The sequence below is a fragment of the Sceloporus occidentalis genome, unplaced genomic scaffold (assembly GCF_023333645.1).
Source record: "Sceloporus occidentalis isolate IW3139 unplaced genomic scaffold, rSceOcc1.0.p SCAF_5, whole genome shotgun sequence".
Lineage (NCBI taxonomy): Eukaryota > Metazoa > Chordata > Lepidosauria > Squamata > Phrynosomatidae > Sceloporus > Sceloporus occidentalis.
Genome location: NW_028316985.1, coordinates 10,418,109 through 10,431,695, shown reverse-complemented (window position 1 = coordinate 10,431,695; position 13,587 = coordinate 10,418,109). Strand labels below are relative to the sequence as shown.

Below are 13,587 nucleotides of genomic sequence, written 5' to 3'. Positions count from 1 at the left end.
GCTGGGCTTGTGACAGGAGAAGAAACCGTGGCAGAAAAATTGGGGAAGGGGTATACAATTAATGAAAAAATTAAATGAGTGAACACATTTTTGGGTTTGTTTTGTTGAGAAACCGTTATGTACATTCCAGCTACTTAATTTTCCATTCCATGGAATTTTTAACAGCAGCTCTATTTATAAAAGAGGGTGCACTGGTAGGGATCACATTATCCTTGTTGTATCCATATCTGAAGAATTTATGAAGCAGGATTTACAAAGTCCTTTAAGTATGTTTAGCTTATGATAGGGAGTAGAGGGGAGTAGAAAAGTGACTTCCTAAATATGTAAGCATTAACATAGAAACAGGAAATAAAGACACATGTATCCCAGGCAGTGGAGCTAAATATACAATTATACAATTAATTTATTGGTCTGTTGTCAACTGGTCTGTGCTCTTGGTTATCCTGGGACAGGAAACTGAATTCATTTCATGTTTTGACTTTGTTAGTGTATTTAAGTGGTGGACCAGAGGCTGAAGTGAGTAAGGGCGGTTGGGTGGGTGGTAGAGTGTCCTTAATCCTTAAGACTTGGTGTTTTGTTATCTCCTCAGAAATTACAGTTTGTAAATGGTCTGGAAAAAAATGGTAGAGCTATTTTACCGGTTAGTGACCCAAGGCAGTTAACAGGGGTTTGTAACTGAAACATTTGGGTAATTTTCTGTGTGCATGTTAAAACAACCACCTTTTTTGAGTAACCTTTTAGTTAAGCATTGACCTAGGGGATATTTTACCCATTCCCATTCATGGTAAATGATAAGACTTAGTGACTGCAAACTGTTTGTCCTTGACTAGTATAAGACTCTGTCTATAATTGTTGTATGTGGCAGTGGATATTATACTAGACACCATCACTTCATTGACCTCCAGAGGCTGATGCCAACCATCCAACTCATATTTTCAGGACCACTAACATAACCACAAAGCATACTGCTAGTCTTTTTTGGTGAGGCAGACAAGTTCCAGATCCCACAACTGTGGCCACATTATGTCATTGCCTACTGCTTTTGTGTGCTGCTGAATGCCAGGGTCACATTTCTTGATTGTCAATGTGCTCTTATATACCTAAAACTATGGTTGTTCTTTGCTTTGTTTTTTAGTACTGAAGTTGCTGTATACTGTAATGGAGCTTTTCTTACTGTGTTGTCATGCCTTTTAGCCTAACAACAACAACAACAACAACAACAACAATAATAATAATGTTTATTTATATACCGCTTTTCCAAATTAGATCAAAGCGGTGTACAACAGGAAGTACAATACAAAGTAAACAAACAAACAAACATAACAGGCCTCTCTCCCCCTCAAGATGGTGGTTGGAAGAGGGCTCTTAGTCTTTCAGGCCAGGCCTCTCTCCCCCTAAAGCTCAAGAAGGCAGATGCTTAAGAAGTGTTGAAAAGCAAGTATGATGCAATCCATAAAAATTAATAGCAGAATTTGAGCATCGTGCTGTGATGTCGAACATGAAATGTTTGGATATTTTCACTTAAAACAGAGCTAGGAAGTGGGTCTCTAATCCTATAAGTTCTTCCTTGTTGAGCTTCTTTCAAAAAAACATTGCTTGCTTTGAACAGGAACATCCTGGTCTGTATTCACATTTCACAATTTTGATTAAAATGCTCTGTAACCAATGCCAGCTTGTATTCTCTGCTACAAACACTGCTGCCCTTGATATGCTTCATCTGTCGTTTGTGAAACAGTACATAAAAATCTTCTTGTTTCTTTTGGGTTTGGAATGCTGGGAGTGTAGGCTGTTGTGGAGAACACTTGTACGTCTCCTGGGAAAGACACTTTGCGTTCAACAGATAGCACCATTGTTTGGTAAAATCTGCAGTCTGTAAATTGTGGTGACATTGGGCTCAGTGTTTAAAATATGTAAAGAACTAAAGATGGGTTGCCAGAAGTCGACAGGCAACTTGAAGACAATGAGCAGCAGCAAAGATGAGAATTTAAACAGACTGAGTTATCAGAAGCTTTGGTTTTCAACAAAGGAATGAAATGTATATTTTGCCCATATATCTTGGATTTTGCTAGTTTGGTGAACACAACAAGGACTTTATTTTTATTTACTCTGTAGTCATCTAAAAATACAGGATCCTGAAAAATACAGGACCTTACTCAATGAGGACCAAATCTGTAAACAGCATTCATGGTGGAACAAGAAAAGAAAAATTAAGGAAGGGTAAGGTATTGTTGTAAAATACATACTTACTTGTTCTGTATGTTTTAGGTAATAGGCATTTGATATTGTAGGGCCTAGTACTCTGTTGCTTATGAACATTTATCACCTTTGAAATTGAATTTGCTTCAAGTAAATGTGGTTAGATTAATCTGCATGTGAGTTATTTGTCTTTATTTTTAGTGAGTTTCCTGTAATTTCTAAAGAATTATCCTACAAGTATCTCTTATGTTGGTGTTATGTTTGCAAATGCAACTTTTTTTTACTTGACCTCAGATGAAACACTCTTTTTAAAAGTTGTAAATAAAATAACCACTTAATGGTCTGTAGGCTCTACAGCATGCATGTTTGTGATATCAAACTTAACCTAGACAAAAATGTCTAGGTAAAATGAGTACTGCAGAAACAAAAAGAGATTTTATCTAAGTGAAATGCCTTCAGTGATCCAGTTTAAACAAACAAGGGACCTTTTTGTTTGTCTGATTTACTGAATTTTGATTTTTCATGGGACTGAATTGACTAAAAATCTAGCTAAAATAATACATATACAATATATGGTGTTTAATGCTGTGGTTTTAGAGAGCAATAAGTACAGTACTTCTAATGCTGAAACATGGTTATATATTAACTGTTTTTAAAAGTCGGGCAGAGACAGGACTACTTTACATTTCTGTTGTACAAAGGTCATTCTCCCCTAAACATTTAGGTTGTGGAGTGGGGGGTGGGGGTGGAGATTTAAACTATTTTTTAGACAGCTGGATAATTTGTGGTACATTGGCAGAGGGTTTTAGCCAGCATTTTGTAAAAAAAATGTTATTGTTATCAATTCTGTTATACTGATCACTTATTTCTCAGACTTAGTATGAGTAAAGTAATACTCCACCTTTGGTAAGCCCTTTCTGTAGTTCTGCTGACCAGTGTTGATGGTTTGTCTATAAATCCTTGTTCTGTAACAAATTCAGTGTAGCTGTAGCGTTCTACTTTTACATGCAGGTTATCTGAGTGTGCAAATTATGCATTTGGCTGTATCCTCACTACCATTTTGCATTTGGCAGTAGCTGCTATTTTGCACTAGCTTCTTTGTGGTGCAAGGAAAAAAAACAGCAAAGTGGATCTGGCAGGTTGGAAAGCTGTCTTCCTCTGTTCTTAAGGGGGAAGATGGTACAGTATATATGGAATTCTTTTTGAAAAGTGGTGTTGCAGATGACAAACATCTGTTGCTACTGCCTACAGTCAGCAGCTTATGTTGCTGAACATTTGTGGAGTGGAATGTGGAAACAAGAAAGAATTTGAATGATGTGATGGAAACTAATTGTGACCTACAGTTTCCTCACTGCTAGGTAATCCCCACAGAGACAAATGAGTCACAGGTGGAAGAGAGCCAAATCAATACTTTTCCTTTTGTCTTTCACATGGGAAAAATATGCTGTTCACTAGTAGTTAGTTTCTTTCTTTTCTCAAAGTTAAAGATGGCAACTTCCATGCTTAGAGGCAGTTTGTACACTGATAGGTTTGGCAGTCATGCCAATCAAAGTGTCAGTTGTGTCTTCTTGCCTTTGACTTTGAGTATAATCTAGGAGGCCAGTTTCTGTCTCCCATTTTGAAGAATTATGGTAATCTGTCAGGGATGCTTTGATTGTGAATTCTTGCATGGCAGAGGGTTGGGCTAGATGGCTTTCATGGTCTCTTGCAATATATGATTCTGTGACTCTATATTGTTCTCCCATTTCTTTAGTAAGCTAGTTTCTGGAGGACTCCAGAGGTTAGTTGTATTGTATTAGATTTATGTTCTTTTGTTTCCTAAGCTCTATGCTTGCTGCTCCTGCTTAGGGAATGATTCTTCTGTATCTTTTCCATCTCATAGAGGCAGACCTTGCACCAGCCAAAAGTCCTGTTTGGGAATCATGTTGTATTGTTATTTCAGACGTGTTGCAGCTTCCCAGAATTTCAGGCATGATTCATTCCCAGATGTAACTGGCTACTGGATGACTCAAGTACTAACCAGGTTTAACTTTATTTATTTCCAGAATCAGACAACACTCTTTCCATCTGGGTTAAGGCAAGGCTTCTTGTGTGTGTATTGGGTACCCAGAAGCTTATTTGGTTGCTGTGTGCCTTCAAGTCATTTTTGACATATGGTGACCCTAAAATAAACCTATCACAGGATTTTCTTGGCAAGATTTATTCAGCGGGGGGATTGGCCTTGTCTTTCTCTGAGGCAGAGAGAGTGATTTGCCCAAGGTCGCCCAGTGGATTTCCATGGCCGAATGGGGATTTGAACTCTGGTATCCAGTGTCAGAGTCTAGTATTTAAGCCATTACACCACACTGGCTTTCATTTATTCCTTCTGCAGAATTTTTCTGCTTTGTCAAAGCGTTGGATTGCATTGTAGTACCATTCCTGAAGTTGGACAACAGTTCCCTACAGCTTAATCCCTCACAGTCAATAATGAAGGATGATGGGGGTTGTCACCAGTCTATCTGGAGGGCTGCAAGTTACTCACTCTGCCCTGATGGAAAACAGATTGGAAATGTGAGAGAAGTTAGGATGTCTCATAAATAGGGATGTGAAAAACGTTCTGTCTTTATTATACCGTGTTTCTGTGAATCTTACTTGCATTCTTGCCCCATCCTCAATTAGTTCAGATTTGACCTTTTTTATTCTTTCTGCATGGAAGTGTGTCCATGCACATTGATTTGCATTCATTTTTCCTAATGTACATATATTTTATATGCATATTTCACACTGACAGAAGTAATTTTGTGCGTATTTTACAGTTGTCCCCATCTGTTTGCTTCCCACCTTTAATGTGTGGAGCTCTATTAAGACCTGCAAAGGTTCTCCTTACTTTAATACTAGAACTTTTCTCGACTGGCTTAGATCTTATTTGTCTGGCAGATCTTTTGCAGTGGTTGCAGGTGGTCAGACTTCATGTTCCCTTATCTGTTGGAGTTCCCCAGGGCTCTGTTCTGGGTCCTCTTCTGTTTTTTCTCTACACACTGTCCTTAGGTAAACTCATTAGCTCTTTTGGTTTTTCCTACCATCTATATGCCGATGACACCCAGCTGTATCTTTCCACCCCGACCTTTCTCCAAGACTTGAACAGCAAGTTTCGTCTAGTCTCATGGCTGTCTCGCGGTGGATGCGCCATCGGCGTTTGAAGCTCAACATGTCCAAGACGGAGCTTCTTGTCTTTCTTCCTAAGTCCAGCCTTCAACACTCCTTTTCTGTTTCTGTGGACAACATTTCTATTCAACCAGTCCAGCAAGCCCGCAGTCTTGGTTTTATCTTTGATTCTTCTCTGTCATGTATCCCTCAGATCCAGACCACAGCCAAGGCTTGTAGATTCTTTTTATACAATATTGCCAAAATCAGACCATATCTCTCTGCCTCTACTGTCAAGATCCTGGTCCATGCCCTAGTGGTCTCACAACTCGATTACTGCAACATCCTCCTGGCTGGGCTTCCTCTCTCTCACCTCCGTCCTTTAATTTCTGTCCAGCATTCAGCTGCACGCATTATCACATCCACTCACCGCTCTGACCACATCTCTCCTGTGTTGGCATCCCTTCACTGGCTCCCCCTCCCTTTCCGCATTCAGTATAAGCTCCTGCTGTCAACGTTTAAAGCCCTCCATGGGCTCGCCCCTCCTTACTTATCAGACCTTATTTCTCCTCACCTTCCCACTAGGGCCCTCCGTTCTGGTAGTCAAGGTCTGCTGTCCCAGCCCAGGATTTCCTCTGCCCCATCTCGGATTCGCCCCTTCTCACTTGCTGCCCCTCATTCCTGGAACCTTCTTCCCCCGCAAGCAAGAGCCAATCACTTCTTTAACCAGCTTCAAAACGGAGTTGAAGACCATCCTGTTTCGAGAAGCGTTCCCAAGCATTGCATAATTGTCACTTGTTATTTGATGTTCTTTTGTTGCCTGTTTTATTGAATCATTTCCTGTATTGCTATGTATTTTATATGTATTATCCTACTAGAGAGGCAGGCTAGCTCCAACAGGCCTCCCTGGTAGAAGATTAGCCATCCATTAAGAAGCCAAACCCTCCCTCCAGTCCATCCTCCTTGGTCCAGACCTCAGAGGTAGAGAAGAGCCTCATCCCCTTCCCCACCACCATTCCCTTCTCCTTTTGTATCATGTATTTTTAGATTGTAAGCCTGAGGGCAGGGAACTGTCTAATTATAAAGATTGTATGTACAGCACTGTGTAAATTTACAGCGCTTTATAAATAAAGGTTAATAATAATAATAATAATAATAATAATAACAACTGTTTATATTTTATTCTGACAATAAAGCAATATCATAGATATGCCAGGATAAGAATGGTGACAGGCAAGGACATGCAGAAGGCTGGCACAGATATATTTCTGATGGTTGAGATTGTTAGTATATCTATTCTGAGTGTAAATCCATATGGAAAGGCCTTTCTCCACAGATTTTATTTAAGGCAATATCTGAAGCCCTCACTTTGAAAAGTGTGTCATCTCCTTGTGATTTCCAAATAGTTTCATTAGATTCTAAATAAACTTAAGAGTCTCATTTTAAAATAAAAACTGTGAGATGAAAGAGAGCCTCAAATGTTCATAATACTGTATCTCAGTTCAGTCATCTTGCTTCAGTCTATGAAATAGTTTTGGAAAACCAAAGTTGGCCTGGAATACCTAGTCTGTGTGTGGGAGGGTGTGAGATCACTTTTGCAGTATCTACATACAGCTGCCAAGCTAGGAACTGTGGATCTTTTGTATACTGTTCTCAGAATTGTAGTTACTGGTACATTAATTTTGGTCAAGCTTTTTTTTTGGGGGGGGGGGAGTTGATCTGGTATCTCATATATCAGATACAGTGAGAAAAAGGATGATACAATATCACCATCAACCCAGTTTCAGCTTCAGAACTGATATCATTCCTTCACTTGGTGTGTATGTTCCTTCAAGTCACCTGTAGACTTATGGCAACCCCATGAATTTCATAGGGTTTTCCTAGGGAAGGAATAATCAGAAGTGCTTTTGCCAATTCTTTCCTCTGTATAGCCTATAACGCATGGTATTCATTGGCATTCTCCCATCCAAGTACTAACCAGAACTGACCTTGCTTGGTTTCCAAGATCAGATGGGATATGGTGGTTTTAAGCTGTTTAGGCTCTTTATATGCTGGCCTTTTTTCCTTCAGTTTCTTGGGTTAACGGATATAAAGGAAAATAGGGATCTTATAGCTTTTTAATAGCCCTATCCATTAAAGAAATTTTGGCAATATGTCACGGACCCTCCACATTTGCTGGGGTTAGGGGTGCCGGATCCCCATGAAAGTTGAAAAACCTGCAAGAATACCTCTCTAGGAATCTCTAAGTCCTCCAGCACAACTCCATGATCAACATCCACTGGAAATTGACCATAGAGATCCCTAGAAAGAACATATTAATCAATTTTGTGAACATTCAGATTTGCAAAAGTCAAAGCTGCAAACATGTAGGGCTTGACTGTATTGAAAAGGGGTGAGAGAATTTAGGGCCTGCTGAAATTTCTTATTCTACATAAATGATAAAAAATATAATAATTTTCACCCTGCTGTGCTTTTACAACTTTCTTTTCTTTCTCTTACTCAAAACTGTCAGCAATCAACTGTAGTGTGACAGCTGTGATCACTTGTTCACTCCAGCTCACCAGTCAGAAAGTAAAACAAAAAGTTTTAATAATTGACTTTTGATATCTAGATTTGGTGCTTCAAGAAATGATTAATTTCAAATGTGAAAATGTATAAATCATCCTCATAAATTAGAATGAGATTCCTCCCCCTCATTTCTAATACCTATTTTAATTTCCGTCCATTTCATGCTGCTTCTAATATATCTCATGTGAGGCTGGATTAACATAATATTAAACTGTCAAAGTGGCTTGCAAGAAGGCTTAAGATGATTGTCAAAAGTAAGGAGGATTATTTCATGTCCAGGAAAGTACAATGTTTTATGTAACAAACGTAGCATGTTATCAAAAGCTATGGAACATGTCAGATTTTATTAGTGTTTTGGATCCCATAGGGAAAAGAAGGTCAAAACTTGGTATAAATCTGTCCTTCTCTTGAAAACAAACACAAATATAAAATAAAGCAAGTTCTTCAACCTTTGAGTGAAAAGGCTGCAAGTTCTAAATTCCCTATTTCCTAATTCTGGACAGATATTTGGGAGTTGCGTTATTGTGAGTCTACTCAAGCCTTTTCCTTATCATATGCTTTTGGACAGAGTATTTTTAGCATCTAGCAAATGAACTACTTTCAATAAAATTTCCCAATTTGTAATTTGTGTGTTTTGTGTCAATGTATACCATATATACTCGACTATAAGTCGACTTCATGTATAAATCGAGGGCAAATTTTGGGACCAAAATTATGGAGTTTGCTATGACCCATGGATAAGTCGAGGGTAGAATTTAGGAGCATATGCCAAGATCTAAAGGATGAAGCAAAGCAAAACAGTGTCAAAGAACTTACAAAATTCCAGCAGACATGACTTTGAGCTTACCATGGATGAGAGAGTAAAGGGAGGGGGTGTCAATGCTTTCAGGACAGATTATACTCTTGCTTTTCACCAGGGGATGGTTCCTTTTAAGATACAGTACTTACATTGACCCGTGGATAAGTCGACTCAGATTTTTGGGGTCAATTTTTTGACCTAAATTTCTAGACTTATACTTGAGTATATACAGTATTTGTTTTGAAACAGTTTTTAAAGACACAATATGTTGTATCCTAAGGTGCTACTCAATAAACAAGAGTAATCCTGATTGCAGAAGGGATTTAGGTCCCACAGAACTTCATCCAAGCCCCTGGAACAAATGTTGCTCAGTCAAATCTTCCATTGTGAATTATATTACATGAATTAATGTGAATTAACAGAATTTATATTTATTTATATTTGTAATTTATGCAGTCGCCCCTCCTAACTTGTGGATCTGAGATCCACGACCTTGAATATCTGCGGAGGGACAACCTGCACTACTTCCAATGGGGTGTGTACATGGGGGCGCGTGCCATTCAAGTCTATGATATGGGGCAGGGTGTTATCAGTACGCTGATGACACCCAAATATATTTCTCCATGTCCTTATCAGCAGCTATGACAACAGATGGCATTTCTCCCCTCAATCAGTGTCTTGAAGCAGTAATGGGCTGGATGAGGAAAAACAAACTCAAGCTGAATCCAGACAAAACAGAGGTACTTACAGTTGGGGCCCCCAAACCAGGTATAGGGTTGCAACCTCCAGTCCTAGATGGGGTCATGCTCTCCACAAAGGACTGTGTTCGCAGTCTGGGGGTGCTCCTAGATCCGTCGCTTCACATGAGATATCAGGTGAATGCGACAATCAGGAGCGCCTGCTATCAGTTCTGGCTGATAAGCCAGCTGCGCCCTTTCCTGGAAGTAAACTCCTAGAAACTGTGGTACATTCACTGGTAACCTCATGACTTGATTTCTGTAACGCGCTCTACATGGGGCTACCCTTGTGCCTAGTCCGGAAACTTCAACTAGTGCAAAATATGGCAGCCAGGCTGGTTGCCGGAAAAACTAGGAGTGACCAAATAATACCCATCTTAAAATCTCTTCACTGGCTGCCTGTTAGTTTCCGGGCACAGTACAAGGTGTTGGTTATAACCTTTAAAGCCCTACATTGCTTGGGTCCAACCTATTTGAGGGATCGCCTGCTTCCATATAATCCGCCCCGCACCCTCAGGTCCTCTGGGAGGAATCTATTGCAGCCTTTAAAAACCAGACGAACTGCTACTTCCCAGAGGGCCTTCTCTGCAATTGCTCCCAAACTATGGAACGGTCTGCCAGACGAGATCCGTCAAATTGCCAGCTTAGACAGCTTTAAAAAAGCTGTCAAGACGGATCTCTTCTGGCAGGCCTTTCCTGAATAAAAGTGCCCGGCCGCAGAATGACTGCCCCCCACATCATGGATTAGCCCACCGCTCTGTCCTTGTTATATTTTTATTGTGTTTTTTAATTGTGTTTTTAATAGATATTTTAATTGTACATGTTTAATCCTGTTTTAAGGGGGGAATTTGGGACATAATTTTGTAAATGTGGATTTTAATATGTTGTGAGCCACTTTGATTGTCTTGTAACAGAAAAGCGGGATATAAATAAAAGTTTTATTTTATTATTATTTTATTATATGTGCAAGCCTCCATTTTCGCAGGGGGGTCTAGAATGGATCCCTCATGAAAACGGAGGGCCAACTGTATATTCTTCTAAGCAGAGTTAAGCAGTTGCCTCACCTGTGATTTTTCTGGCTGACACTGTGGGTGGAGGATGATTTTGTTGTTGTCGTTTCTGACTTATGAGCATATCATGGGGTTTTCTTAGCAAGATTTATCCAGTGGTGGTTTGCCATTGCCTTCTCCTGAGGCTGAGAGCATGTGACTTGCCCAGGTCACCAAATGAGTTTCATGGTTGCATGGGGAATTGAACCGTGTGCTCCAGATTCGTAGTCCAACACTCAAACCACTATGCCACGCTGACACTCATGGAGTATGATAGGGAGAACAAAACCCAGAACATGAATCGATACAGTAGTGTTAACCTAGGTCCAAAACACACTGCAGAGATAATCCAGTTTGAGACTGCTTTAATCGCTCTGGCTCAATGCTAGCGAATTTTGGAGCTGTCATTTTGTGAGACATTTAGCCTTCTCTGTCAGAGAGCTCTGGTGCCACAATAAACTACAATTCCCATGATTTTCTAACACTGAGCCAGGGCAGTTAAAACTAGGAGTCTCAAACTAGATTATTTCTGCAGTGTGCTTTTGACTTTATTTCATGATCCACTTGACTCTACATGAAGGGGAATCTAAGACTTGTCACTTGAGAGGATATATTGCTACAAAATGGAGTGAGCTTGAGCCTTAACCTCTGCCTCCTTCATTCAGGAAAAGGGCACTATTATTTCTGAAACTGCACCAATGGAAAATCTTTGAAAAAAGAATTCACAGTCTTGCAGGAAAAGAATGCAGCAACAAAGAGAGACTCAAAAACTGACAGTATCAGGCAAGGAAGAGGACAGAATGTGCATTGTGTGGTCCTGGTTAGTACAGAATTAAAAGGAAGGTTTATGTTCACTCAGGGCATTGTTGGAGGTAAATTTAAAAGCATATCAAGTGAATTTGTTAATTTGCTACCCATTAGCTGTATTGTTCCTCTTCTCTTTATGGATATTAAGGCTGAGAGAATATGACTTGCCCAAGATCACATAGTGGATTTTTATGCTTGAACAGGGATTTGAACACTATCTCCAGAATCATAGTCCAGTGCTCAGACCACTACACCATGCTGGCCCTTACTTGGGAACAACCTGCTAAATGCTCTTACAGTATTTTCAAGCTCACCCCATAAAGGGGGGGGGGGGAGCTTTTTAGCAATGCCAGGCATTTTTGCGCTGCTGGATCTCATTACCTAATGCTGCCCCTTAAATTTTAGCCTGAAAATTGGTTTAAGATTTATGTCTTACACCTTTGGCTGTGGCTGGTGCTTTAGTGTAGTTGCTGATGTTTCAATTAATTATTTTGATGGTGATTTATGTTGTACCTTGCTTCAGGCACTTTGAAAGTAAAGAATGAGACTAATAGTTTTTTTAATGAATAAACAAATTGTCATAATTGAGATATGTGTTGCACTGAGGTACAGTCTTCTGTATTGTACTGGATTTCCTAAAAGTTGTGCAGTAAGTTATTTTGGGTGGTGTTAACATGGAAATGGCTACAGTGGAAGACTCTAAATTTATCAATACAGATTGAAAATCCATTCCAGATAAACTTTCCCAGATAGAGAGAGATACCAACTTTCTAACCAAATTCAAACAGAGGATCTCATTCCTAAAGAACTGAAGGTGAAAAAACCAGTTATAGTCTATATGCTGCGGGGTTTTAGTGACAGATTGTGCACATGCGCGCGCTCTCTTCCTCTTTCTCTCTAAAAAAAATAAAAATTTGAACTTTCTGAAATTTATATTGATGCTAAGGTGTCAATTTTGAAAGAAACTTGAGGGCCGCTTTTCTGGAATTGGCAGGAGTAAGAGAATGTGGGCAAGTCCAAATCTTAGTGGGCAGTGCAATGGTATTCTTACTAATTTGGACATCAGCCATGAGACATACAAAGTACAGCCCAGTCTTCAGTGCTTTTGGCTGTAATCCTGTTGGTCCATGTGTTACCCCTAAATGCGGGCATCCCGGGAGGGGGGGGCACCCACAATTGACTTCATTGGAGGAATATTTTTGTAATGTATAAAAGCCCAAGCTAGAAAAATCTAGGGGTATATTTAAAGGCATATATTTAAACAGTTTCATTGTTCATTGGGGGAGGGGGGGATAAGAAGCAGTGAAAGGGCTTGGGTTACTCTTTAAAAGCTGGGATTCTAGCCTATATATAATGGTTTCAAACCAAGAATTCCAGACAACAGATTCCAAATTGCTTTAGTATTATTTATGACAGTAAGAGAAACTCAACTGTCACTCAGAGACACACACTCTCTCACACACATACTCAAGGACTAATGATGTAATATCTGGCAGCTGATAGCGATTTCAGAGGGTTTTAGCAGCAGTCTTTACTGGATTCAGGCATGGAGCTCTGAATGGTGGTGGGGTGCATAGATGAGTCTGTCTTAGCACACAGCTTGGACCTGAGTTGCTTGTGTGTGCTGAGGAGGAGTCAAAGGAGAAAAGGATAGAGTGGCTGTCTGTACTCAACCAAGACCAAATTAGGACTGCCCCAAGCAGGCATATTTATAGGAAGAAATGTGACCTGAGGCAGTTTCTCGGGAGTTTGGATTATTCCAGGAGGAAGAATAGCCAAAGGTTTGGAGAAATGACAGGGCAATCAGTCCACATCTCACAGAAAAAGAGACCATCTCCAGAGGGAAGTGCCCTTTGATTTCCAACCTTTTTGAAAGCATTGCCCTCCATCATAACACCTATGTGAAGGGATTATGCAGATTCCAGCCTCAAAAGACCTATCCTGCTTATGTGCATGTGTGGGCTAGCACCAAGACTGCTGGATCTTCCTTGTTTGGGCAGACTGTTGTCCTCACACTGGGGTGTCTCTGGTGGCTATGTCACCAAATATTCCTTTTAATATCACGTTGATATCAAAGATGAAGTACAGGTGAAGAAGGGCCGTTCTGTGTGGTAACACATTTGCACTTCTTCCATGATTGTACAGTGAAAGCTTCAAGCAACCTATTTTTCCAGTGCCTTCCTGCCTCCATGGCCACTGTGCATGCAGCCTTTTTCTACCACCATCATCACCTGCCCCAATATAGTTGCACCCACATAGCACACCATTCAAATTCTGGCCTCTGACATTAAGATTCCAATGCTTCTCT

At 40.1% G+C, this 13,587-nt stretch overlaps 1 protein-coding gene across 7 annotated transcripts in view; it reads left to right on the top strand.

Moving 5' to 3' along the window:
* Window positions 1-13,587, top strand: part of USP6NL (USP6 N-terminal like) — a 171,036-nt gene that overhangs the window by 77,622 nt on the left and 79,827 nt on the right. Inside the window, exon 1 of one of the 7 annotated variants that reach the window (XM_089527550.1) lies at window positions 2,142-2,217. The exons of the other annotated variants lie outside the window; for them this stretch is intronic. Within the exon in view, the coding sequence (XP_089383676.1) occupies window positions 2,157-2,217 (61 nt within the window). The 5' untranslated portion in view covers window positions 2,142-2,156. Of the gene's footprint in view, window positions 1-2,141; window positions 2,218-13,587 lie in introns of those variants that run through there. 7 annotated transcript variants of the gene reach the window in all.